This window comes from Leucoraja erinacea, chromosome 38, assembly GCF_028641065.1.
Source record: "Leucoraja erinacea ecotype New England chromosome 38, Leri_hhj_1, whole genome shotgun sequence".
Classification (NCBI taxonomy): domain Eukaryota; kingdom Metazoa; phylum Chordata; class Chondrichthyes; order Rajiformes; family Rajidae; genus Leucoraja; species Leucoraja erinaceus.
The window spans coordinates 1,756,440-1,783,218 of NC_073414.1; the positions used below are offsets into that span (position 1 = coordinate 1,756,440).

The 26,779-nt window shown below is 52.0% G+C and overlaps 1 protein-coding gene across 1 annotated transcript in view; it reads left to right on the plus strand.

The window, feature by feature from the left end:
* The first annotated feature begins 4,770 nt into the window (after window positions 1–4,770).
* LOC129714048 (uncharacterized) overlaps window positions 4,771–26,779 on the plus strand; it is a 31,217-nt gene continuing 9,208 nt past the window's right edge. The window contains exons 1-11 of the mRNA XM_055663505.1: window positions 4,771–4,847; window positions 12,717–12,844; window positions 15,801–16,417; window positions 19,051–19,665; window positions 19,756–19,990; window positions 20,081–20,152; window positions 20,335–20,451; window positions 20,606–20,701; window positions 20,853–20,967; window positions 22,573–22,677; window positions 23,989–24,089. Of these exons, the coding sequence (XP_055519480.1) occupies window positions 15,823–16,417; window positions 19,051–19,665; window positions 19,756–19,990; window positions 20,081–20,152; window positions 20,335–20,451; window positions 20,606–20,701; window positions 20,853–20,967; window positions 22,573–22,677; window positions 23,989–24,089 (2,051 nt within the window). The 5' untranslated portion in view covers window positions 4,771–4,847; window positions 12,717–12,844; window positions 15,801–15,822. The remainder of the gene's footprint in view (window positions 4,848–12,716; window positions 12,845–15,800; window positions 16,418–19,050; window positions 19,666–19,755; window positions 19,991–20,080; window positions 20,153–20,334; window positions 20,452–20,605; window positions 20,702–20,852; window positions 20,968–22,572; window positions 22,678–23,988; window positions 24,090–26,779) is intronic.

Sequence of the window (26,779 nt, forward strand, 5' to 3'; positions counted from 1 at the left end):
GGTCCGAGCTCCACTCCAGGACTTGAGTCCCAAACCCAGGCCGATTCTGGAGCCAACTGGACTCTGAGCCCTCAACCAAAGGTCTTGTGAAGATCGCAGTGAAGTTTAGGGAATAGACAAGTCTTCAGTAGATGGGATTGTGGCTGCTCCAGATCCGACCAGCAGCCTCCTATGTGTAGAGGTTCTGTTTAAACCAGCATCTGAAATTCCTCCCTGCACATAGAAGGAGGCCATTTGGCCCATCAGTGCTTTCCCTCTCTCCCCATCCCTCCCCCACCCTAATTCTCCGACTAGGTGGACAAAAATGCTGGAGAAACTCAGCGGGTGCAGCAGCATCTATGGAGCGAAGGAAATAGGCAACGTTTCGGGACGAAACCCTTCCTCTGTTCTCCGTTCTAGTCCCCCTGGTTAAATGTTAGTGATCAAACACCTCATTGTCAGCTTCCCCTCATCTAACAATGAACCAATCTACATTTCCTCATCACCATCTGCTTAGATCTGGCCTTTTCACACCTTGCCCTTCCATATCTCTCTCTATTCTCCCTCTCCTCTGACTCTCAGTCTGAAGAAGAGTCTTGACCCAAAACGTCGCCCATTCCTTCTCTCCAGAGATGCTGCCTGTCCCGCTGAGTTACTCCAGCATTGTGTGTCTGTCTATTGCAAGATAAAACAGGTGATGGGGGAATTCAGATTAGAACGAAGGGTCTCGGACTCTGGGGCTGAATTCAAGATTCAAGTGAGTTTATTGTCATGTGTCCCTGATAGGACAATGAAATTCTTGCTTTGCTTCAGCACAACAGAACATAGTAGGCATTGACTACAGAACAGATCAGTGTGTCCATATACCATTATATAAATATATACACACATGAATAAATAAACTGATAAAGTGCAAATAACAGATAATGGGCTATTAATGTTCAGAGTTTTGTCCGAGCCAGGTTTAATAGCCTGATGGCTGTGGGGAAGTAGCTATTCCTGAACCTGGACGTTGCAGTCTTCAGGCTCCTGTACCTTCTACCTGAAGGTAGCGGGGAGATGAGTGTGTGGCCAGGATGGTGTGGGTCTTTGATGATGCTGCCAGCCTTTTTGAGGCAGCGACTGCGATAAATCCCCTCGATGGAAGGGAGGTCAGAGCCGATGATGGACTGGGCAGTGTTTACTACTTTCTGTAGTATTTTCCGCTCAAGTTGCCGAACCAAGCCTCGATGCAACCAGTCAGCAAGATTCAACATTCAAGACTATAACGAGTTGCGGCAGGAAACAGAGCGGGCTTGTTACGGAAAGTCGTGTCAACGCAGGATGAATATTGGGTGTAATCGTGAATGAAATTGGGAATAGGATGGGGCGAGATCTCTCATCATTCACCATCAGTCTTAAGGGCCGGTCCCACGCTCCATGCGGCAAGCACAACCTAACCAGGGCCACGCGGAGGTCGAGTGAGTGACGTGAAGTTCCAGCGAAGTTCGCGCGTGACGTACGAGGTCGCGCGGAATTTTTGCACGCGGTCAGTTTCTCGGAGCCCCGCCCGCTCGCACGATGTCGGGACCAGCTCCGCACAACTCCGGCCATCGAAGTGGGACCGGCCCCGCGAGGCCCTTACGCCTCAAGCAACCACGTTAGGTCGCGCTTGCCGCATGCAGTCGCATGCACGTGGGACCGGACCTTCAGGGACCATTCATTCCCGATGTTGGGGAAGTCCAGGGCAAGGGGCCACACACACAGTTTAAGGATAAGGGGGAAATCTTTTAGGACCAAAATGAGAAAAACATTTTTTTTCACACACACACAGAGAGTGGTGAATCTGTGGAATTCTCTGCCACAGAAGGTAGTTGAGGCCACAGTTCATTGGCTATATTTAAGAGGGAGTTAGATGTGGCCCTCTCTGTGTGAAAAAAAAATTCTCATCTCGGTCCTAAAAGATTTCCCTCTTATCCTTAAACTGTGTGACCCCTTGTTCTGGACTTCCCCAACATCAGGAACAATCTTCCTGCACCTAGCCTGTACAACCCCTTAAGAATTTTGTAAGTTTCTATAAGATCTATAGGATAAGGGGGAAGTCTTTTAGGACCGAGATGAGAATTTCTTTTTTCACACACAGAGAGTGGTGAATCTGTGGAACTCTCTGCCACAGAAGGTAGTTGAGGCCACACAGTTCATTGGTTATATTTAAGAGGGAGTTAGATGTGGCCCTTGTGGCTAAAGGGATCAGGGGGTATGGAGAGAAGGCAGGGACGGGATACTGAGTTGGATGATCAGCCATGATCATATTGAATGGCGAATGGTGCAGGCTCGAAGGGCCGAATGACCTCTACTCCTGCACCTATTGTCTATGTTTCTATCTTTCGATTTGCCGTATGGATTTGACCCATGCTGTCCATCGATCACCCGTTCACTAGCTCTATGTTTGCACATGGATTTTACATTTACACCAAGCCAATCAACCCACAAACCTGCACGTCTTTGGAGTTTGGGAGGAAACCGAAGCACCCGGAGAAAACCCACGCAGGTCCCGGGGAGAACGTGCAAACTCCACACAAACAGCACCGTACAGTAGTCAGGGAACTCTACCGCTGCACCACCATCATTTGAGTGAATTGCGGGCGACTTTTCACAAAGTTAGATGGTGAGAGGGCAGTGGATCAACCAGTAGGAGGAGCATTTCCTCCACAATTCTTCATCATCCTCTTTAAAAAAAAAAGTTCTGCAAGAAAATTAAACTTGAAATTTAAATTTAAATGTTTTTGTGACATAGAAGGATGAGAGGTACGAACAGGTACGTGGAAATAATTAATCAATGGAATGCAAATGGGTAAATCAAATCAGCCATGATCATATTGAATGGCGGTGCAGTCTCGAAGGGCCGAATGGCCTCTACTCCTGCACCTAATTTCTATGTTTCTAAAGTTCATGTCATAGGAGCAGAATTAGGCCATTCGGCCCATCAAGTCTACTCTGCCATTCAATCATGGCTGATCTATCTCTCCCTCCTAACCCCATTCTCCTGCCTTCTCCCCATAACCCCTGACACCCGTACTAATCAACAATCTATCTATCTCTGCCTTAAAAATATCCACTGACTTGTGGCCTCCACAGCCGTCTGTGTGGCAAAGAATTCCACAGATTCACCACCCTCTGGCTGAAGAAATTCCTCCTCATCTCCTTCTGAAAGGAACGTCTTTTGATTCTGGGGCTTTTAAAAGATGTTCCTTTTGGAAATAGATGAGGGGGAATTCGCTGAGTTTGGGACACAAACCACACACTTTCCAAGTTTGTCTGTCATAGAGTTGTACAGCACAGAGACAGGCCCTTCTGCCCACCGAGAGTCCGTGCCGACCAGCGATTCCCGCACACTAACACTATCCTACACACACTGGGGACAATTTACAATTTACACCAAGCCAATTAACCTACAAACCTGCACGTCTTTGGAGTGTGGGAGGAAACCGGAGCACCCGGAGAAAACCCACGCAGGTCACAGGGAGAACGTGCAAACTCCGTACAGACAGCGCCCGTAGTGGGGATGGAACCCGGGTCTCTGGTGCTGTGAGGCAGCAGCTCTACCCGCTGCAACACCGTGACACCCAGAGAGATTTCTCTGTGGTCTCACAGGCAAAGTTCACCGCAGATGGATGTACCCACAGAGGGAGTTGACTTTGAAGTCGGCCTGTGATATAATCCACTGATACTGTGGCTTTGTGCTGCAAGAGTGGAGCTCGGTGGTGCAGCGGGTGGAGCTGCTGCCTCACTGCCCCAGAGACCCAGGGGCGATCCTAACCACGGGTGCTGCCTGTACGGAGTTTGCACGCTCCCACCGTGACCTGCGTGGGTTTTCTCCGGGTGCTCTGGTTTCCTCCCACACTCCAAAAACGTGCAGGTTGGGAGTGGGAGTGGGAGTGGGGGTGGGATGGGTTGGGGGTGGGTTTAGGGGTAACATGGGACAGAAGTTTAGGGGTAACATGAGGGGGAACTTCTTTACTCAGAGAGTGGTAGCTGTGTGGAATGAGCTTCCAGTGAAGGTGGTGGAGGCAGGTTCGATTTTTTAATTTAAAAATAAATTAGATATTTATTTGGACGGGAAAGGAATGGAGGGTTATGGTCTGAGCGCAGGTGTATGGGACTAGGGGAGATTATGTGTTTGGCACGGACTAGAAGGGTCGAGATGGCCTGTTTCCGTGCTGTAATTGTTATATGGTTATATGGGTGTATGGGTGTGGGAGTGGGGGTGAGGGTGAGGGGGTGGGGGTGGGAGTGGGGTGGGGGGTGGGGGGGTGGGTGGTGGTGAGGGGGGTGAGGGTGGTGGGGTGGGGGTGAGGTGGGGGGGGGGTTGTGCCTTTGCTCCCTTACTGGGGCAACCTTCTTGCCATTTTGTGATGGTCTCTGCTCAATACAAAAAGTTCCAAATCTCAGTGCATTACATACCTGAGATCTCGTGGAGCGATGCATTCCCCCCCCCCCCCCCCCCCCCCCAAATATCTTCCCTGGTCGCCGGCTGTCGTAGCCATTTGTAGGTAGTCGTGGGTGGTCTATAATGGATTCGGCCGGCATCACCCGGACCTACGACAGGAGTCTGGACAGGACAGGTCCACTGTCGCCGAAAAAAAATCGCCTAGTGGGACAGCCCCTCTGTAGTTCCTTAGCAAGGGAGAACTTCAAACTCCAGGGGAAGTTTGCGTGGATCCCAGCGTTTAAATGTCAGATGATGAGCGCCTGGGGGAGGAGGGTTTATACTTTGGGAAACTCCCTCGCCTGGTTTCAGAGTCACTTGGTTCAGGAGCGAGGAGAGGCAGCACAAGGTTCTCCAGCGCCTCAACACACAACATCACTCATCCACTCGCCTCTGACAGGTAAATGGCAACAGCTTCTGGGCTTGGAACACACACACACTTGGGCATTGGAATAGCAATTAGCCCGAAACTCCTATCCCTCCTCTCTCCCTTTCCCTCTCTATCCTCTCCTCTCCTCTTCTCTCTCCTCTCCTCAGCAGCTCCTCTGGTCTCCTCTCCTTCTCTCCCCTCTCCCCTCTCCTCTCCTCTCCTCCTCTCTCCTCTCTCCTCTCCTCTTCTCTCCTCCTCTCCTCTCTCCTCCCCTGTCTCCACCCTGTCCTCTCTTCCTCTCCTCTTCTCTCCTCTCCTCCCCTCCTCTCTTCCTCTCCCCTCTCCCCTCTCTCTCCCTCCTCTCCATTCCCCACCTCTCCTCTCCTCCTCTCCTCTCCTCTCTCTCTCCCCCCTCCTCTCCTCTCCTCTCCTCTCTTTTCCCCCCTCTCTCCTCTCTCCTCCCCCCTCTCCTCTCCTCCTCTCCCCTCTCTCTCTCCCCTCTCCTCTCCTCTCCTCTCCTCCTCTCCCCCCCCCTTCCCCCTCTCTTTCTCCCCCCTCTCTCTCCTCCCCCCCCTCCCCTTCTCTCTCTAACCTCTCCTCACCCCTCTCTCTCCCCCCTCTCTCTAACCCGCGGGCATCAGATTGAAGCGGACGCCGGGTTTCTCTGCGCTTTCTTCAACAGCCCCCAAGCCAGCAAACGTTGCAGAGACAGCGGCTCTGGGAACTGCAGATGCTGGCGCCTGGAGCAAAGTACAAAGTGCTGGAGGAATTCAGCGGACCAGGCAACGTCTATTGGGGGGGAGATGGACAGACGGCGTTTTGGTGTTGGGGACCCTTCCATAGAGTGGCCATTATGTTCCCCTCCCCTTCTCTCTCTCCCCTCCCCCCCCTCCCCTCTCTCTCTCCCCCCCCCTCCCCCCCCCCTCTCTCCCTCTCCCTCTCTCCCTCTCCCTCCCCTCTCCCCCCTCTCCCCCTTCCCTCTCTCTCCCCCTCAGACAGTGCATTACAAATGCCACCCACCATATGCTAGACATCCCTTTGCTGATCCTGTCCAATTCTCTCTCTCCCCCCCCTCCCCTCTCTCCCCCTCCCCTCTCCCCCTCCCCCTCTCCCCTCCCCCTCCCCTCTCTCCCTCTCCCCTCCCCTCCCCCTCCCCTCTCCCCTCTCCCCCTCCCCTCCCCGCTCCCCTCCCCCCTCTCCCCCTCCCCTCTTTCCCCCCCTCCCCCTCTCTCTCTCCCCCCTCCCCTCTCTCTCCCCCTCCCCTCTCCCCCCCTCCCCCATCTCCCCCTCCCCTCCCCTCTCCCCCTCCCCCCTCCCCTCCCTCCCCCCCCCCTCCCCTCCCCCTCCCCCCTCCCCTCTCTCCGTCCCTCCCCCCTCCCTCCCCTCTCTCTCCCCCCCCTCCCCCTGTCCCCTCCCCTCCCCCCTCTCTCCCTCTCCCCCCCTCCCCCCCCCTCCCCCCTCTCGCTCCTGTCTCCCTCTCTCTCTCTCTCCCCCTCTCTCCTCACTCCTTCTCTCTCCCCCTCCCCTCTCTCCCCCTCAGACAGTGCATTACAAATGCCACCCACATATGCTAGACATCCCTTTGCTGATCCTGTCCAATTCTCTCTCTCCTCCAACCTGTTGAAACAAGGTCCTGAAAACCCTAATCTATGTTTCTATGTATGTATTTTGTTTGTTTAAACTATTCTTATAACAAATTTAAAGAACTTTGGCCAACTGGAGAGTTGTGTTTTAATTGTGCTAGATAAATAGATATGACTTGACTTGATGGATGGGACAGGTTTGGAGGAATGTGAGCCAAACGCAGGCAGGTGGGACGAGTGTAGTTGGGACATGTTGGGTTGAAGACAAATATTTTATCTCCCTTAACTTTTCACCCTCCGAGACACTTCCCTGCTGCTATGCACGGTTGTCAGTGACAACTCATTTGCAGCCTTTGCATTTGTAGATGTGAATTCTAGTGCGTAAACAGAGGCGGTTTCACGAGGGAGAGAAAGGGATTTGCATTTGTATCGGGACATCGGTGAGATGAGCACGTCGCAGAGCAGGTCGCATTGTTGCCCTGCAGAAAATGCCATGCACAGCAAGGACTAATGCTCCATCCATCACCCCGTCACCCATTCAGTCGTGGGAACAAGGAACCGCAGGCGCAGCTTTCCAAAAAAGGGAAAAGCACAAAGTACTGGAGTAACTCAGTGGGTAAGGGCTGAGTTACTCCACTACTAACTCCGGAGTTACTCCAGTACTAACTCAGCCGGTCGGCATCTCTAGGGAACAAGGGTAGTTCATTAGTGATAGGAGCAGAATTAGGCCATTCGGCCCATCATGGCTGATCTATCTCTCCCTCCTAACCGGTTTGTGTGAATATTGGTGTGTGTGTGTGTGTGTGTGTGTGTGTGTGTGTGTGTGTGTGTGTGTGTGTGTGTGTGTGTGTGTGTATATGTATCTGTGTGTGTGTGTGTGTGTGTGTGTGTGTGTGTGTGTGTGTGTGTGTGTGTGTGTGTGCATGTGTGTGTGCGTGTGTGTGTGTGTGTGTGTGTGTGTGTGTGTGTGCATGTCTGCATTGTGTGTATATATGTGTGTGAGTGAATATGTGCATGTGTGAATATGTGTCTGTGTGTTCTGTGTGTGTGCATGCATGTGTGTGTGTGTGTGTGTGTGTGTGTGTGTGTGTGTGCATGTATATATGTGTGTGTGTATATGTATGTGTATGTATGTGAGCGTGTGTGCATGTGAATGTATTGTGTGTATGTGTGATGTGTGTGTATGTGTTGTATGTGCATGCATGTCTGTGTTGTGTGTGTGCATGTGTGAATATGTGTGTGTATTGTGCATGTGTGAATATGTGTCTGTGTTCTGTGTGTGTGCATGCATGTCTGCGTTGCATGTCTGTGTGCGTGTGCATGCATGTCTGTGTTGTGTCTGTGTTGTGTGTGTGTGCATGCATGTCTGTGTGTGTGTCTGTGTGCATGCATGTCTGTGTTGTGTGTGTGCGCATGTGCATGTGCATGCATGTCTGTGTGCATGTCTGTGTGCATGCATGTCTGTGTGTGTGCGTGTGCATGCATGTCTGTGTTGTCTGTGTGTGTGCGTGTGCATGCATGTCTGTGTTGCATGTCTGTGTATGCGTGTGCATGCATGTCTGCGTTGTACGTGTGCATAAATGACAGACATTGAATGATTAACGTTTAATGACTGTGTCACATGCGTGTTTGCACCTGTGATTGCTTGAGGTGATTGTACACGGGCACGTATGTGTGTGTGTATGTTTAGCCCACAACAGGTGACCCTGTGGTCATGTGGACTGGAGTTTCCTGGCAGCAACAGTCCAGTCAGGACTCGAGGACGGTGAAGGTGCGGAAATCTTGGAGGTCAAATTCCAACGGAAATTTCTCTCCTACTTCCTGAAAAAGTGAAGGTGAGATTTCTCTCCGACTAAGGTTCGGTCTCAAGGTGAAACCGCACAGAATGGCCGACAGCTGCCACCTTTATGTCTACGGAACTTCCAGGTAACCCTTCGAAACAGAATGAATGTAGTTAGTATCAACATAGCAAGGAGTGGCATGTAGGCTCAGCGCTAGAGTTGTTACCTCACTGCTCCAGAGAGTCAGTGGATATTTTTAAGGCAGAGATAGATAGATTCTTGATTAGTGCGGGTGTCAGGGGTTACGGGGAGAAGGCAGGAGAATGGGGTTAGGAGGGAGAGATAGATCAGCCATGTTTGACTTGATGGGCCGAATGGCCCAATTCTGCTCCCCTCGCTTGCGAATGCTTATTATGATCCCCAGTTCGATCCCGACTACGGGTGCTGTCTGTACGGAGTTTGCACGCTCCCCCCGTGACCTGCGTGGGTTTTCTCCGGGTGCTCCGGTTTCCTCCCACACTCCAAAGGCGTGCAGGATCGTAGGTTTAAATTGGATGTCTAGGGTAGAACTAGTGTGAACAGGTGATGGCTGGCTGGCACGGATCCGATGGGCTGAAGGGCTTGGTTCTGTGCTGTATCTCTGGGTTAAACTGAAGGAGGTTATTTAGACAAATCAGATCTGCGCTGAGCTATAAAGTGAGAATTCTCCTTGCAATCTGTGCTCCCCAATATCCCCTTCAACCCCACCCCCCCCCCCCCTCCAAATCCTCTCATTCATCCATGCACAGAGACACTTCCTATCCCCAAATCTGGGTAAATTCGAGAACTTCAGACAACAGCGGAGGTCAGAATCGAACCTGGAATAAAGAACAATGTATGCAAGATACGCAAAAATGTATTTGTTGCTCCTTATCCTTATTCCTACAGAAACTTACAAAATTCTTAAGGGGTTGGACAGGCTAGATGCAGGAAGATTGTTCCCGATGTTGGGGAAGTCCAGAACAAGGGGCCACACACACAGTTTAAGGATAAGGGGGAAATCTTTTAGGACCGAGATGAGAAAAACATTTTTTTTCACACACAGAGAGTGGTGAATCTGTGGAATTCTCTGCCACAGAAGGTAGTTGAGGCCACACAGTTCATTGGCTATATTTAAGAGGGAGTTAGATGTGGCCCTTGTGGCTAAAGGGATCAGGGGGTATGGAGAGAAGGCAGGTACGGGATACTGAGTTGGATGATCAGCCATGATCATATTGAATGGCGGTGCAGGCTCGAAGGGCCGAATGGCCTCTACTCCTGCACCTATTGTCTATGTTTCTATGTTTGTAGGTTAATTGGCTTGGTGTAAATGTAAATTGTTCCGTGTGCGTGTGCGTGTGCGTGTGCGTGTGTGTGATAGTGTGTGCGGGCATCGCTAGTCAGTGTGGACTCGATGGGCAGAAGGGCGGTTAGATGTGGCCCTTGTGCCAAAGGGATCAGGGGGGTATGGAGAGAAGGCAGGGATGGGATACTGAGTTGGATGATCAGCCATGATCATATTGAATGATATCGAAGGGCCGAATGGCCTCTACTCCTGCACCTATTGTCTATGTTTCTATTGTCTATCATTGTCTATATCTCTTGTTTTCCTTATCCCTGACCAGTCTGAAGAAGGGCCTCCACCCCCATTCTATCCCCCCTGAGATGTTGCCTGTCCCCGCTGAGTTACTCCAGCACTTTGCGCCTGTCTCCGGTTTAAAGCAGCGTCTGCAGTTCCTTCCTGGCTGCACAGCCGGGTAGAAACTGTCCCTGAATCTGGAGGTGTGCGTTTTCACCTGAGGCAGGTGAGAGCAGATTACCTGTGCAAAGGTGTTCTTGTCGCCAGCCCTCTAGAGAGTCACCTTGCTGGGAAATCACGTGCTCTACAGCAAACGCAGAGCCTGTTTACGTAACCTGACCAGGAAATGTCGGGGAAATCCCCAAACTTTCACCAGGAGAGGCGGGGGTGGGACGGGGGTGGGGGGAGGGGGTGGAGAAGGGGGGGGGAAAGGCAGATTTGAAACACACAGAGCAGTGATCTCACCTCCCTGATCAATGTGAGGAAGGGTCTCGAGGAGTTTAGAAGGATGAGCGGGGGGGTTCTTATAGAAACATATAAAAATTATAAAAGGACTGGACAAGCTGGATGCAGGGAAAATGTTCCCAATGTTGGGCGAGTCCAGAACCAGGGGCCGCAAACAGTCTTAGAATAAAGGGGAGGTCATTTAAGACTGAGGTGAGAAAAAAACTTTTTTCACCCAGAGAGTTGTGAATTTGTGGAATTCTCTGCCACAGAGGGCAGTGGAAGCCAAGTCACTGGATGGATTTAACATAGAAACATAGAAACATAGACAATAGGTGCAGGAGTAGAGGCCATTCGGCCCTTCGAGCCTGCACCATTCGCCATTCGATATGATCATGGCTGATCATCCAACTCAGTATCCCATCCCTGCCTTCTCTCCATACCCCCTGATCCCTTTAGCCACAAGGGCCACATCTAACTCCCTCTTAAATATAGCCAATGAACTGTGTGGCCTCAACTACCTTCTGTGGCAGAGAATTCCACAGATTCACCACTCTCTGTGTGTGAAAAAAAAATGATTTTCTCATCTCGGTCCTAAAAGATTTCCCCCTTATCCTTAAACTGTGTGACCCCTTGTCCTGGACTTCCCCAACATCGGGAACAATCTTCCTGCATCTAGCCTGTCCAACCCCTTAAGAATTTTGTAAGTTTCTGTAGGAATAAGGATAAGGAGCAACAAATACATTTTTGCATATCTTGCATACATTGTTCTGTATTCCAGGTTCGATTCTGACCTCCGCTGTTGTCTGAAGTTCTCGAATTTTCCCAGATTTGGGGATCGGAAGTGTCTCTGTGCATGGATGAATGAGAGGATTTGGAGGGGGGGGGGGTGTGGGGTTGAAGGGGATATTGGGGAGCACAGATTGCAAGGAGAATTCTCACTTTATAGCTCAGCGCAGGTCTGATTTGTCTAAATAACCTTCTTCAGTTTAGCCCAGAGATACAGCGCAGAACCAAGCCCTTCAGCCCATCGAGTCCGTGCCAGCCAGCCATCACCTGTTCACACTAGTTCTACCCTAGACATCCAATTTAAACCTACGATCCTGCACGTCTTTGGAGTGTGGGAGGAAACCGGAGCACCCGGAGAAAACCCACGCAGGTCACGGGGAGAGCGTGCAAACTCCCTACAGACAGCGCCCGTAGTCAGGATCACGTCCATGCCCGTCATTCACTCCCACGCATAAAGACGTGCGGGTGTGTAGGTTAGTGCTCATGTACGCGGGGATCGCTGGTTGGTGCGGACTCGATGGGCTGAAGGGCCTGTTTCCACCCTGTATGTCTAAGAACTAAATCTAAACGCAGTTGGCACTGGCAGGAGTTTGTAGATACAGGAAGCAAAACAGACGGGGGTGTTTTGGCTGCTGTATCTCACATTCCCATCTCCTTGTCAGTTGTATAGGGGCCAATATGTAAATACCAGCATGAACATAACCTAATCAACATCAGGCGTGGAACAAGTTTCATGCTGAACTCCTTACAAAAAAAATGTGTTTTCAAATTCCAAATATCTACAATCCACAATATGTGTAGAGGTTCAGTGGTTTGGATTAAGCAGTTGTTTCGGGCCAAACCCTGAAGGAAATAGGCAACGTTTCGAGCCGAAACCCTTTGGGTTTCGGCCCGAAACGTTGCCTATTTCCTTCGCTCCATAGATGCTGCTGCACCCGCTGAGTTACTCCAGCTTTTTTTGTGTACCTTCGATTTTCCAGCATCTGCACAGTTCCATCTGTGGCTGTTTATGTTGATGGGAGTAAGACCCGTTTGATCCAACATTCTGTGTTAGTTGTGTCAGATAGCCTGATGTTCTGGCCTGCTGCTTATTCCTCTGGGTTGGGGTTGGGTTGGGTTAGTTGGGGTTGGGTTAGTTGGGGTTGGGTCTGAAGAAGGGTTTCGGCCCGAAACGTTGCCTATTTCCTTCGCTCCATAGATGCTGCTGCACCCGCTGAATTCCTCCAGCTTTTTTTGTGTACCTTCGATTTTCCAGCATCTGCAGTTCCTTCTGAAACCTGTGTGATGTTCTAGCACACAGCAAAACTAATTTTTCTTACAAACATGCCCCCTATTGCAAAGACGGGTGGGTTTGTAGGTTAATTAGTCCTGTAGCTCCATGTGTGTGTGTGTGTGTGTGCTGCACCCGCTGTGTGTGTGTGTGTACTGTGTGTGTGTGTGTACGTGTGTATGTGCGTGTGTTTAGATGTGTATATGTGTGTGTGTGTGTGTGTGTGTGTGTGTGTGGGTATGTGGGTGTGGGTGTGCGTGTGTGTGGGTGTGTGTGTGTGTGTGTGTGTGTGTGTGTGTGTGTGGCATGGAACTAGTATATGGGTGATTAATGCTGCCTGACCCGCTGAGTTACTCCAGCATTTTTGTGCCCCAGTGGTTTGGATTAAGCAGTGGGTTTCGGCCCGAAACGTTGCCTATTTCCTTCGCTCCATAGATGCTGCTGCACCCGCTGAGTTTTTTTGTGTACCAGTGGTTTGGATTGTTGTTGGTTTCGAGATACAGCGTGGAAACAGGCCCTTCACCTGGCAGCAACAGTCTAGTCAGGACTCGAGGACGGTGAAGGTGAGGAAATCTCGGAGGTCAAATTCCCTCTGGAGATTTCTCTCCTACTTCCTGGAAAAGCCAAAGTGAGATCTCTCTCCGACTAAGGCTCGGTCTCAAGGTGATATCGCACAGAATGGCCGAATGCTGCCACCTTTATGTCTGCGGAACTTCCAGGTAACCCGTCGAAACAGAATTAATCTAGTTAGTATCAACATAGCAGGAGTGGCATGTAGGCTCAGCGGTAGAGATGTAGCCTCACTGCTCCAGAGAGTCAGTGGATATATTTAAGGCAGAGATAGATAGATTCTCGATTAGTGCGGGTGTCAGGGGTTATGGGGAGAATGGGGCTAGTAGGGAGAGAAACATCAACCGTGATTGAATGGCCTTGATGGGCCGAATGGCCCAATTCTGTTCCTCTCGCTCACGAATGCTTATTATGACCCCGAGTTCGATCCCGGCCAAGGGTGCTGTCTGTAGGGTCCCTGGCAACTCTACCCGCCACCAGTTGGATTCTGATCTCCGGTGCTGTCTGTGTGGAGTTTGCATGTTTTTGCACGTTCCCCCTGGTGTGTGCTCTGGTTTCCTTCCACATCACAAAGACCTGCAGGTTGGTGGGTTAATAGACGGTGGTAAATTTCCCCTAGTGCGTGTGCGTGTGGTAACATTTCGTGAGCTGTGTATTAGGCACTTGCCTGTACATGCAAGATCAGCAGCGTCTGATTCCTGGAGGTACTTCTGGTAACCCAACCACATTTCTTTGAACAGATACAAACTGAGCCAGATAAGGATTTGGGGAGGTCTAAGCAAATGATTTCTACCAGTCCCAGACCCAAACATCATCTATCCATTTACCTGTGTAGATGCTGCCTCACCCGCTGAGTTCCTCCTGAAGTCTGGTTTTTGCTCAGGATTCCAGCATCTGCAGCATCTTGTGTCTCCCAAGTTATTTCAGGATGGGTAGGAAATACAGGGATGGTCAGGCAGGAACTGCGGAAGGTGGGAGTTCATGTTTCAAGCTGCTGCTCATCAGCAGGCGGGTACGTGATCAGCTGATGTACGCATCAGGAATGTATTAGACTGGATAGACTCGGCTTGTACTCGCTAGAATTTAAGAGATTGAGGGGGGATCTGGGGAGACTGAGGAAAGACATTCTTGCCATTGAGGGAGTACAGAGAAGGTTCACCAGACTGATTCCTGGGATGGCAGGACTTTCATATGTAGAAAGACTGGATAGACTCGGCTTGTACTCGCTAGAATTTAAGAGATTTAGGGGGGATCTTATAGAAGCTTACAAAATTCTTAAGGGGTTGGACAGGCTAGATGCAGGAAGATTGTTCCCGATGTTGGGGAAGTCCAGAACAAGGGGTCACACACAGTTTAAGGATAAGGGGGAAATCTTTTAGGATCGAGATGAGAAAAACATTTTTCCTCACACACAGAGAGTGGTGAATCTGTGGAATTCTCTGCCGCAGAAGGTAGTTGAGGCCGCGCAGTTCATTGGCTATATTTAAGAGGGAGTTAGATGTGGCCCTTGTGGCTAAAGGGATCAGGGGGTATGGAGAGAAGGCAGGGATGGGATACTGAGTTGGATGATCAGCCATGATCATATTGAATGGCGAATGGTGCAGGCTCGAAGGGCCGAATGGCCTCTACTCCTGCACCTATTGTCTATGTTTCTATGTAATGCTCTGTCAGACTCTGTAAGGCCACATTTGGAATATTGTGAGCTGTTTTGGGCCCCATACATATCTGAGGAAGGATGTGCTGGCTCTGGAGAGGGATCAGAGCAGGTTTACAAGAATGATCCCAGGAATGAGTGGGTTAACATATGATGAGCGTTTGTCGGCACTGGGCCTGTACTCGCTGGAGTTTAGAAGGATGAGTGGGGAACCTCATTGAAACTTACAGAATAGTGAAAGGCAAAGATAGAGTGGATGTGGAGAGGATGTTTCCACTGGTGGGAGAGTCTAGGACTAGAGGTCACAGCCTCAGAATTAAAGACGCTCGTTTTGAAAGGAGATGAGGAGGAACTTTAGTCAGAGGGTGGTGAATCTGTGGAATTCATTGCCACAGACGGCTGTGGAGGCCACAAGTCAGTGGATATTTTTAAGGCAGAGATAGATAGATTCTTGATTAGTGCGGGTGTCAGGGGTTATGGGGAGAAGGCAGGAGAATGGGGTTGGGAGGGAGAGATAGATCAGCCATGATCAGATACACTACTCCAGGTGTGGTCTCACTAGGGCCCTGTACAACTGCAGAAGGACCTCTTTGCTCCTGTACTCGACTCCTCTTGTTATGAAGGCCAACACGCCAAAACTGCACGCAATACTCCAGGTGTGGTCTCACTAGGGCCCTGTACAACTGCAGAAGGACCTCTTTGCTCCTGTACTCAACTCCTCTTGTTATGAAGGCCAACAGGCCAAAACTGCACACAATACTCCAGGTGTGGTCTCACTAGGGCCCTGTACAACTGCAGAAGGACCTCTTTGCTCCTGTACTCGACTCCTCTTGTTATGAAGGCCAACAGGCCAAAACTGCACACAATACTCCAGGTGTGGTCTCACTAGGGCCCTGTACAACTGCAGAAGGACCTCTTTGCTCCTATATTCGACTCCTCTTGTTATGAAGGCCAACAGGCCAAAACTGCACACAATACTCCAGGTGTGGTCTCACTAGGGCTCTGTACAACTACAGAAGGACCTCTTTGCTCCTATATTCGATTCCTCTTGTTATGAAGGCCAACAGGCCAAAACTGCACACAATACTCCAGGTGTGGTCTCACTAGGGCCCTGTACAACTGCAGAAGGACCTCTTTGCTCCTGTACTCGACTCCTTTTGTTATGAAGGCCAACAGGCCAAAACTGCACACAATACTCCAGGTGTGGTCTCACTAGGGCTCTGTACAACTACAGAAGGACCTCTTTGCTCCTATATTCGATTCCTAACGAATGCATCTCTCTGCGTTCCTTGCAGGCAGTGCCACCTCTGAGCTCCAATGCCAATTCTGAAGAGCGGGCTGGCTAGGCTGAGCCCCACCAAGCTGAATGGAGGCCCGGTGAAGCTGCTAAGGGAGGTGGTTTTGGGCAGCACCATGAGTACCGGGACCTTGGGTACTGAGACCAACCCCTTTCAGGAAGATCCCAGCGATGCCTTGAATCCTTTCGCTGCAGACTTGGAGCAGGAGAGGAAGAATCCCTTCGACGAGATGGAGGAGGGAGGGGGGCTGGGGGAGGGGCGTCCCAATGGCGCGCTGCCCGTGGGCGGTGAGCTTGCGCCCAGGAGGAGCACGGAGAAGATGGCAGTTCTGCGGAGGATGTTGCACAAGGCCAAGTCTCCAACGGAGGGCAAGGGCGGGGAGAGGAGGCCCTTCTTCAAGCGCAGGTCGTCTACGGAGCAGGAGGTGCCCCCGAGCGGCCCCAGGGGGCCGGAGGAGAGGCCGATGTCACCGGTCAGCGGGCCGGGGGCCGAGGGGGTCGATGGGCACGATGGCAGGAGGAGGATCTCGTTCCTGAAACGCAGCCGGGGCAAGACGGAGACGGCCCTAGACACGGCAACCGCAGACGTGGGTGTTGGCAAGGAGCCACTGTCAGGTAGGGCACACCCGCTCACACTCACACACACACACACACAGTCGCACACACTCACACACAACACACACTCTTGCTCACACTCTCACACACACACGCTCACACACACACACACTCGCTCACACACACTTGCACACACTCGCACACACGCACTCGCTCACACTCACACTCGCACACACACTTGCTCACATTCACACTCGCACGCACACACGCTCACACACACTCACACTCGCTCACACACACACACTCGCTCACACACACACACACACGCACTTGCTCACACTCACTCACACTTGCACACATCACACCCGCTCACACACACACTCACACACACACTTGCGCACACACTCGCTCACATTCACACACACTCACTCACACTCGCACACACGCACTCGCTCACACTCACACATGCACTTGCTCACACTCACTCACACTCGTGCACACACACCCACTCACCACTGACACACTCGCTCACACTCACTCACACTCTCACACACCCACAGTTGGGCGCACACCCTCTCACACCCACTTGCACACCCACTCGCACACTCACACTGCCAAAAATGTTCAGCATGTTGCAACTCCAGTGGTGACCAGAACAAGGTCCGCATCTTTGGGCGACTGCCTTGTGCCGGGGAAGTCGCCTGTACGGCCGTGAGTCGTCTCCTCAGTCGCCCAAACAGTCGGAGCCTTTCTGGTCTCCGCTGGAGTTTCAACATGTTGAAGATTTTCTACAACCGGCAACGACCTATGACGGGTGCCGGCAGTCTCCGAAAAAGTCGCGTAAGTGGGACGGGCCCTTTAGACGCAAGACTGAGAAATCCTGTATCAACGATCAGTTGATCTTGCATAATTACATAAATGAATTCCTTTCTCGTCCAAGTCTCACGCAAATCTAACTCTCTCTTGAATGCATCTGGGCCTCGACAGCCTTGTGTGTCAATGCATAGAGCAGCCAAGGGCATAGATGCCTTAAGTCTTCAAGAAGGAACTGCAGATGCTGGCGAATCTGCCTTAAGTCTGCTCGCTATTACAGCAGTTGTAGTTCCTGGTATCCACATTCCACCAGCTGTATTTGCGCCTCTTGATTTACGAGTTGTTGAATAAGTAGCAGTAGCTCGGAGGCTGGAAGGAACAATGAGTGCAGGCGGCCCGACAGAAATGGCTCACGAGCGGAAAAATCCACTTCACGGAGGCATAGGGAGTGGGGATTTTATGTGCAGGAAGGAACTGCAGGTGCTGGTTCAAACCGATGATAAGCACAAAGTGCTGGAGGAACTCTGCGCATCAGGCAGCAACTCCGGAGAAAAGGGAATAGTCAACTCCCTTCTCTAGATGGGAAGTAGGGGGGAGGAACTGGGGTTGGAAAAGGACCAGAAATGTGAGGAAGGGTCTCGAGGAGTTTAGAAGGATGAGTGGGGGGTTTCTTATAGAAACATATAAAAATTATAAAAGGACTGGACAAGCTGGATGCAGGGAAAATGTTCCCAATGTTGGGCGAGTCCAGAACCAGGGGCCGCAAACAGTCTTAGAATAAAGGGGAGGTCATTTAAGACTGAGGTGAGAAAAAACTTTTTTCACCCAGAGAGTTGTGAATTTGTGGAATTCCCTGCCACAGAGGGCACAGTGGAGGCCAAGTCACTGGATGGATTTAACATACAAACATACAAACATACAAACATAGACAATAGGTGCAGGAGTAGAGGCCATTCGGCCCTTCGAGCCTGCACCATTCGCCATTCAATATGATCATGGCTGATCATCCAACTCAGTATCCCGTACCTGCCTTCTCTCCATACCCCCTGATCCCTTTAGCCACAAGGGCCACATCTAACTCCCTCTTAAATATAGCCAATGAACTGTGTGGCCTCAACTACCTTCTGTGGCAGAGAATTCCACAGATTCACCACTTTCTGTGTGTGAAATAAAATGTTTTTCTCATCTTGGTCCTAAAATATTTCCCCCTTATCCTTAAACTGTGACCCCTTGTTCTGGATTTCCCCAACATCGGGAACAATCTTCCTGCATCTAGCATGTCCAACCCCTTAAGAATTTTGTAAGTTTCTATAAGATCCCCCCCTCAATCTCCTAAATTCTAGCGAGTACAAACCTAGTCTATCCAGTCTTTCTTCATATGAAAGTCCTGCCATCCCAGGAATCAGTCTGGTGGACCTTCTCTGTACTCCCTCTATGGCAAGAATGTCTTTCCTCAGATTTGGAGACCAAAACTGTACGCAATACTCCAGGTGTGGTCTCACCAAGACCCTGTACAACTGCAGTAGAACCTCCCTGCTCCTATAATCCAGGTGTGGTCTCACCAAGACCCTGTACAACTGCAGTAGAACCTCCCTGCTCCTATACTCCAGGTGTGGTCTCACCAAGACCCTGTACAACTGCAGTAGAACCTCCCTGCTCCTATACTCCAGGTGTGGTCTCACCAAGATCCTGTACAACTGCAGTAGAACCTCCCTGCTCCTATACTCCAGGTGTGGTCTCACCAAGACCCTGTACAACTGCAGTAGAACCTCCCTGCTCCTATAATCCAGGTGTGGTCTCACCAAGATCCTGTACAACTGCAGTAGAACCTCCCTGCTCCTATACTCCTTACACGCTCCTTGTTGTGACTTCCCCCGCAGTGCTACAAATCCTGCAGTTGGTCAAAGCACGGGAGCTGGTCTTGGCCGACAGCCACATCATCGAGTTGGAGGGCGAGTGTGAGAAGTCGGGGGGTCGGGAGAGCGAGGCGCACACCGACAGCGGCAGGAAGGTCAAGGACGTGGCGCTGCTCTACAAGGAGCTGGAGGCCGAGCTGGCCGCCATTGTCCGAGGCTCGCTGGCCGATCCCGGGACCACCTCCCACCTGGGCCAACTGGCCCTTACCATCGAGCAGGAGGAGAAGGCAGACCGGGAGCGGGACTCCCGCGGCCGGGAGCCCGGGGAACTCCGGCAGAAGTGGCGACAGGCGGTCAAGGACTCGGTGTCCGAGAGACTCTCGGCTGCCCAGACGGAGGGGAACGCCGCCATCGACCGCCGTCTGGGGAGTCTCGGCGACCAGACGGTGACCGACCTGATCGCGGTCTGGAAGAAGGTCGCGGTGGGCTACCCCAGGGAGTTTGAGGCGTTCAGTGTCTATGTGCGGAGCTACCACGAGGCTGTGGCCTCCTCTCTGGCACAGATAGCCCAGCAGGAGATGGACATTCAGCAGCTCTACACCTTCCTGGAATGGACTTACTGTCTATACTTCACTTCAGGTGTGAGACCCCCAGGTGTGTGACCCCCAGGTGTGTGACCCCCAGGTGTGGGACCCCCAGGTGTGAGACCCCCAGGTGTGTGACCCCCAGGTGTGGGACCCCCAGGTGTGAGACCCCCCAGGTGTGAGACCCCCAGGTGTGGGACCCCCAGGTGTGAGACCCCCAGGTGTGAGACCCCCAGGTGTGAGACCCCCAGGTGTGAGACCCCCAGGTGTGTGAGACCCCCAGGTGTGAGACCCCCAGGTGTGAGACCCCCAGGTGTGAGACCCCCAGGTGTGAGACCCCCAGGTGTGAGACCCCCAGGTGTGAGACCCCCAGGTGTGGTGTGAGACCCCCCAGTGTGTGAGACCCCCAGGTGTGTGACCCCCAGGTGTGAGACCCCCAGGTGTGTGACCCCCAGGTGTGTGACCCCCAGGTGTGAGACTGTGACCCCCAGGTGTGAGACCCCCAGGTGTGTGACTGTGACCCCCAGGTGTGAGACCCCCAGGTGTGTGTGACTGTGACCCCCAGGTGTGAGACCCCCAGGTGTGTGACTGTGACCCCCAGGTGTGAGACCCCCAGGTGTGTGACCCCCAGGTGTGTGACTGTGACCCCCAGGTGTGAGACCCCCCAGGTGTGTGACTGTGACCCCCAGGTGTGAGACCCCCAGTGTGTGACTGTGACCCCCAGGTGTGAGACCCCCAGGTGTGTGACCCCCAGGTGTGAGACCCCCAGGTGTGTGACTGTGACCCCCAGGTGTGAGACCCCCAGGTGTGAGACCCCCAGGTGTGTGACTGTGACCCCCAGGTGTGTGACCCCCAGGTGTGTGACCCCCAGGTGTGTGACTGTGACCCCCCAGGTGTGAGACCCCCAGGTGTGTGACTGTGACCCCCAGGTGTGAGACCCCCAGGTGTGTGACCCCCAGGTGTGTGACCCCCAGGTGTGTGACTGTGACCCCCAGGTGTGAGACCCCCAGGTGTGTGACTGAGACCCCCAGGTGTGTGACCCCCAGGTGTGAGACCCCCAGGTGTGGGACCCCCAGGTGTGGGACCCCCAGGTGAGAGACCCCCAGGTGTGAGACCCCCAGGTGTGTGACCCCCAGGTGAGACCCCCAGGTGTGAGATCCCCCCATCTCGACACCAGCACGACGGGATAATTCCTCTCCCACTGGTCCATGGGTGACATCTCTGGATGTTCTTTGCTCTTAGAGAGGTGTTGGGCCACGAGGAGCTGACCGCCCACATCAGTAAGCAACATCTGGGACCTCTGCTGCCCGCGGACACCCTGCAGACACTGGAGGACAACTGTGTTTCCATGGTGAAGGTAGGATCTCCTGCTCTTAGAGGACCCAGATTGCACAGACTCGGTGGGCCGAAGGGCCTGTCTCCTCACTGTATCCCTAAAGTAAACAAAACTAACTCAACCGCAAATAAACCCAACCCCAACTAACTCATCCCCAACCAACCCAACCCCAACTAACCCAACCCCAACTAACCCAACCCCAACTAACCCAACCCCAACTAACCCAACCCCAACTAACCCAACAACCCCAACTAACCCAACCCCAACTAACCCAACCCCAACTAATCCAACCCCAACTAACCCCACCCCAACTAACCCAACAACCCCAACTAACCCAACAACTCCAACTAACCCAACCCCAACTAATCCAACCCCAACTAACCCAAGGTAGACAAAAAAGCTGGAGAAACTCAGCGGGTGCAGCAGCATCTATGGAGCGAAGGAAATAGGCAACGTTTCGGGCCGAAACCCTTCTTCAAACCCAACCCCAACTAACCCAACTAACTCAACCCAACCCCAACCCAGAGGAATAAGCAACAGGCCAGAACATCAGGCTATCTGACACAACTAACACAGAATGTTGGATCAAACGGGTCTTACCCCCATCAACATAAACAGCCACAGATGCTGGAAATTTGAAATAAAAACCATAAATGCTGGAAATACCTGGTTCTGCATTTGTCACGCCCAACAATCCTTCTCCCCCTCCCCTTCCTCCTGAATCACCTCCTGTTAATTACATCTGGCCCACACAGTCACAGTTCAGAAGGATGAGCGGAGAGGATCTCATTGAAACCCGCTGAACAATGAAAGACCTAGGTGGAGTTGGACGTGGAGAGGATGTTTCCACTAGTGGGAGAAGTCATAGGGTCATAGGTTCAAGGAGCAGAATTAGGCCATTCGGCCCATCAAGTCTACTCCGCCATTCAATCTCTCCCTCCTAACCCCATTCTCCTGCCTTCTCCCCGCAATCCCTGACACACATACACAGGTGGTAGACAAAAATGCTGGAGAAACTCAGCGGGTGCAGCAGCATCTATGGAGCGAAGGAAATAGGCAACGTTTCGGGTCGAAACCCTTTGGGTTTCAGCCCGAAACGTTGCCTATTTCATTTGGGATTCAGCCCGAAACGTTGCCTATTTCCTTTGGGTTTCGGCCCGAAACGTTGCCTATTTCCTTTGGGTTTCGTCCCGAAACGTTGCCTATTTCCTTTGGGTTTCGGCCCGAAACGTTGCCTATTTCCTTTGGGTTTCGGCCCGAAACGTTGCCTATTTCCTTCGCTCCATAGATGCTGCTGCACCCGCTGAGTTCCTCCAGCACTTTTGTCTACCTTCGATTTTCCAGCATCTGCAGTTCCTTCTTGAACACTAATACACAAACGCTCCGGTTTCCTCCCACACGTGCAGGTTTGTAGGTTAATTGACTTGGTGTAGGTGTAAATTGTCCCCAGTGTGTGTGTGTGTGGGATAGTGTTAGTGTGCGGGGATCGCTGGGCGGTACGAACTGCTTGGGCCGAAGGGCCTGTATCTCTAAACTAGCCTGAGCCCTGGATCAGTGAGGCAACAAAACTCTACCGCTGTGCCACCGTGCCCTACTGATTATTTTTTCTTTTGTCTTTCACCGAAGGCGCGGGTTACAAAACAAATGAAGAAGGAACTCGATGTGGAGCAGGAGCGGTGGAGGCAGGAGAGCAAAGTGTTTCATTCGGAGTTGGCCAACAGGATCATCCAGGTAAGGACCATTCATTCACCTCCAGGCAGCGCAACAGTATAGAAACATAGAAATTAGGTGCAGGAGTAGAGGCCATTCAGCCCTTCGAGCCTGCACCGCCATTCAATATGATCATGGCTGATCATCCAACTCAGTATCCCGTACCTGCCTTCTCTCCATACCCCCTGATCCCCTTAGCCACAAGGGCCACATCTAACTCCCTCTTAAATATAGCCAATGAACTGTGGCCTCAACTACCCTCTGTGGCAGAGAGTTCCAGAGATTCACCACTCTCTGTGTGAAAAAAGTTCTTCTCATCTCAGTTTTAAAGGATTTCCCCCTTATCCTTAAGCTGTGACCCCTTGTCCTGGACTTCCCTAACATCGGGAACAATCTTCCTGCATCTAGCCTGTCCAATCCCTTAAGAATTTTGTAAGTTTCTATAAGATCCCCTCTCAATCTTCTAAATTCTAGAGAGTATAAACTGAGTATGTATTCAAGAGTTAGATACACAGTCGCTCTTAGGGCTAACGGGATATGGGGAGAAGGCAGGAACGGGGTACTGATTGTGGATGATCAGCCATGATCATATTGAATGGCGAATGGTGCTGGCTCGAAGGGCCGAATGGCCTCTACTCCTGCACCTATTGTCTATGTTGATAACAGTGGTGAAAGGTGGGAGGTCTGAGGGACATGTAGCTACTCAGTATAAGAAGAACTCTGGAGGTTCTCAACCCCAAGGAGCTGTGAATTTGTATATCTAGAGTGACCCAAGCCCTTTAGTTTAGTTTAGAGATACAGCGCGGAAAGAGGCCCTTCGGCCCACCGAGTCCGTGCCGTCCAGCGATCCCCGCACACTAACACCATCCTACACCCACACCCGAAGCCAATTAACCTACAAACCTGCACGTCTTTGGAGTGTGGGAGGAAACCGGAGCACCCGGAGAAAACCCACGCAGGTCACGGGGAGAACATGCAAACTCCGTACAGACAGCACCTGTGGTTGGGATCGAACCCGGGTCTCTGGCGCTGTGAGGCAGCAGCTCTACCCGCTGCACCACCATGCCCCCAATTGCTCCCACAATCTACGACCCTCTCCCCCTCTCTACCTCCCTCCTGCAGTCATCACGGGTGTATAAGCTTCAAGATAACAGCATTCACAATATCTATCCCATGCACCGTATATTTACATCTGACGAAGGGTCTCGTCCCGAAACTTCCCACCGGAGATGCCGCCTGTCCCGCTGAGTTACTCCAGCATTTTGTGTCCGTCTCCGATAACCGATGTACTTATTTGAACATGCTGTAAAATTGTTTCAATCTTCTTCCCAGCTTCTTAAAGAAGACATTGAAAGGTCTTCGGCCATTTCGGAGGGGCTGGAGTCTCGGATTGCCAAGTGTGGTCTCCAGTGTCTAGCGGACTTCCTCCAGAGGTACCGTGTCCCAAGTTGTGGAGGGGAGGAGGGGAGGGGGTGGGTTTGGTTGGAAGACCTGCTTCATTGACTGGAGAACGTTGTTGGGATGTCCCGAAGATAGACACAAAAAGCTGGAGTAACTCAGCGGGACAGGCATCATCTCTGGAGAGAAGGAATGGGTCCAGACCCACTTCAGGATTTGAGTCTAGGAGCAGGGAGGTTCTACTGCAGTTGTACAGGGTCTTGGTGAGACCACACCTGGAGTATTGCGTACAGTTTTGGTCTCCTAATCTGAGGAAAGACATTCTTGCCATAGAGGATTTGAGCATAGGAATCAGGGAGGTTCTACTGCAGTTGTATAGGGTCTTGGTGAGACCACACCTGGAGTATTGCGTACAGTTTTGGTCTCCTAATCTGAGGAAAGACATTCTTGCCATAGAGGATTTGAGTCTAGGAGCAGGGAGGTTCTACTGCAGTTGTACAGGGTCTTGGTGAGACCACACCTGGAGTATTGCGTACAGTTTTGGTCTCCTAATCTGAGGAAAGACATTCTTGCCATCGAGGGAGTGCAGAGAAGGTTCACCAGACTGATGCCTGGGATGTCAGGACTTTCATATGAAGAAAGACTGGATAGACTCGGCTTGTACTCGCTAGAATTTAGGAGATTGAGAGGGGGATCTTATAGAAACTTACAAAATTCTTAAGGGGTTGGACAGGCTAGATGCAGGAAGATTGTTCCCGATGTTGGGGAAGTCCAGGACAAGGGGCCACACACACAGTTTAAGGATAAGGGGGAAATCTTTTAGGACCGAGATGAGAAAAACATTTTTTTTCACACACAGAGAGTGGTGAATCTGTGGAATTCTCTGCCACAGAAGGTAGTTGAGGCCACACAGTTCATTGGCTATATTTAAGAGGGAGTTAGATGTGGCCCTTGTGGCTAAAGGGATCAGGGGGTATGGAGAGAAGGCAGGTACGGGATACTGAGTTGGATGATCAGCCATGATCATATCGAATGGCGAATGGTGCAGGCTCGAAGGGCCGAATGGCCTCTACTCCTGCACCTATTTTCTATGTTCAGACTCAAAACGTCACATATCCTTTTTCTCCAGAGACCTGGCAGGAGAATGGGGTTAGGAGGGAGAGATAGATCAGGCGGGAATGAATAACGGAGTAGACTTGATGGGCCGAATGGCCCAATTATGCTCCTATTCCTTATGACCTCATGACCCGCTGAGTTACTCCAGCGTTTTGTGTCTGTTTGTCCTGTGGTACCTTGCTTCTACTGCATGGCTGAGCCTAGAGTGACAGGGTGGCCCAAGCCCTTTAGTTTAGTTTAGAGATACAGTGCGGAAACAGGCCCTTCGGCCCACCGAGCCCATGCCGACCATCGATCCCCGCACACTAACACTATCCTACACACACACACACACACTGTGGGACGATTTACAATTTTTACCGAAGCCAATTAACCTACAAACCTGCACGTACGTCTTTGGAGTGTGGGAGGAAACCGGAGCACCCGGAGAAAACCCGCGCAGGTCCCGGGGAGAGAACGTGCAAACTCCGTACAGACAGCACCCGTAGTTCGGATCGAACCCGGGTCTCTGGCGCTGTGAGGCAGCAACCCTTGCCCCCTCTACCTCGCCCCCTCCAGGGGTGTCGTGTTGTGATAACCCCGTCTCTGTGTAAATGCAGAGCGTGCGTTGTTACTGCCTCTCTGGCACAGAGATGAAAAGCATCTCAGACACAGAGTGGGCTGTGGGAGAGGAACCTTTTATTGGATAAACAAGGAACTCTGCCAAAGGCGTGGTGGACTTAACAGACAAGAAATACTTGTAGACCCACACAAATTGTTTTGTTACTCTCTCACTCTCCCCTTCTCTCACCTCCCCTTCTCTCCCCACTTCTCTCCCCCCCTTCTCTCTCCCCCCCTTCTCTCCCCCCCTCTCTCTACCCCCCTCTCTCTCCCCCTCTCTCTCCCCCCCTCTCTCTCTCTCTCTCTCTCTCTCTCTCACTTTCTCTCACTCTCTCTCTCTCCTCCTCCCTCTCCCTCTCTCTCTCGCTCTCTCTCGCTCTCTCTCACTTTCTCTCACTTTCTCTCTCTCCTCCTCTCCCTCTCCCTATGTCTCTGCTCCTCTCTCTCTCCCCCTCTCTCCCTCTCTCCCTCTCTCCCCCTCTCTCACCCCCTCTCCCCCCCCCTCTCTCTCTCTATCTCCCCCTCCTTCTCCCTCCCCCTCCCTCTCTCTCCCCCACACTCTCTCTCCCTTCCCTCTCTCTCCCCCTCTCTCCCCCCCCTTCTCTCCCCCCCCCTTCCCTCTCCCCCCCCTTCTCTCTCCCCCCTTCTCTCCCCCTTCTCTTCTCTCTCCCTCTCCCTCCCCCCTTCTCTCTCCCTCCTCTCTCCACCCCTTCTCTCTCCCCCCTCTCTCCCCACTTCTCTCCCCCCTTCTCTCTCCCCCCTTCTCTCTCCCCCCCTCTCTCTCTCCCCCCTCTCTCCCCCCCTCTCTCTCCCCCCCTTCTCTCTCCCCCCTTCTCTCTCCCCCCTTCTCTCTCCCCCTTCTCTCTCCCCTCCCCCTTCTCTCTCTCCCCTTCCTCTCCCCCCCCCTCTCTCCCCCCCTTCTCTTCTCCCCCCCCTCTCTCTCTCCCCCCCCTTCCCTCTCTCCCCCTCTCTCTCTCCGTCTCTCTCTCCCTCTCTCTCTCTCTCTCTC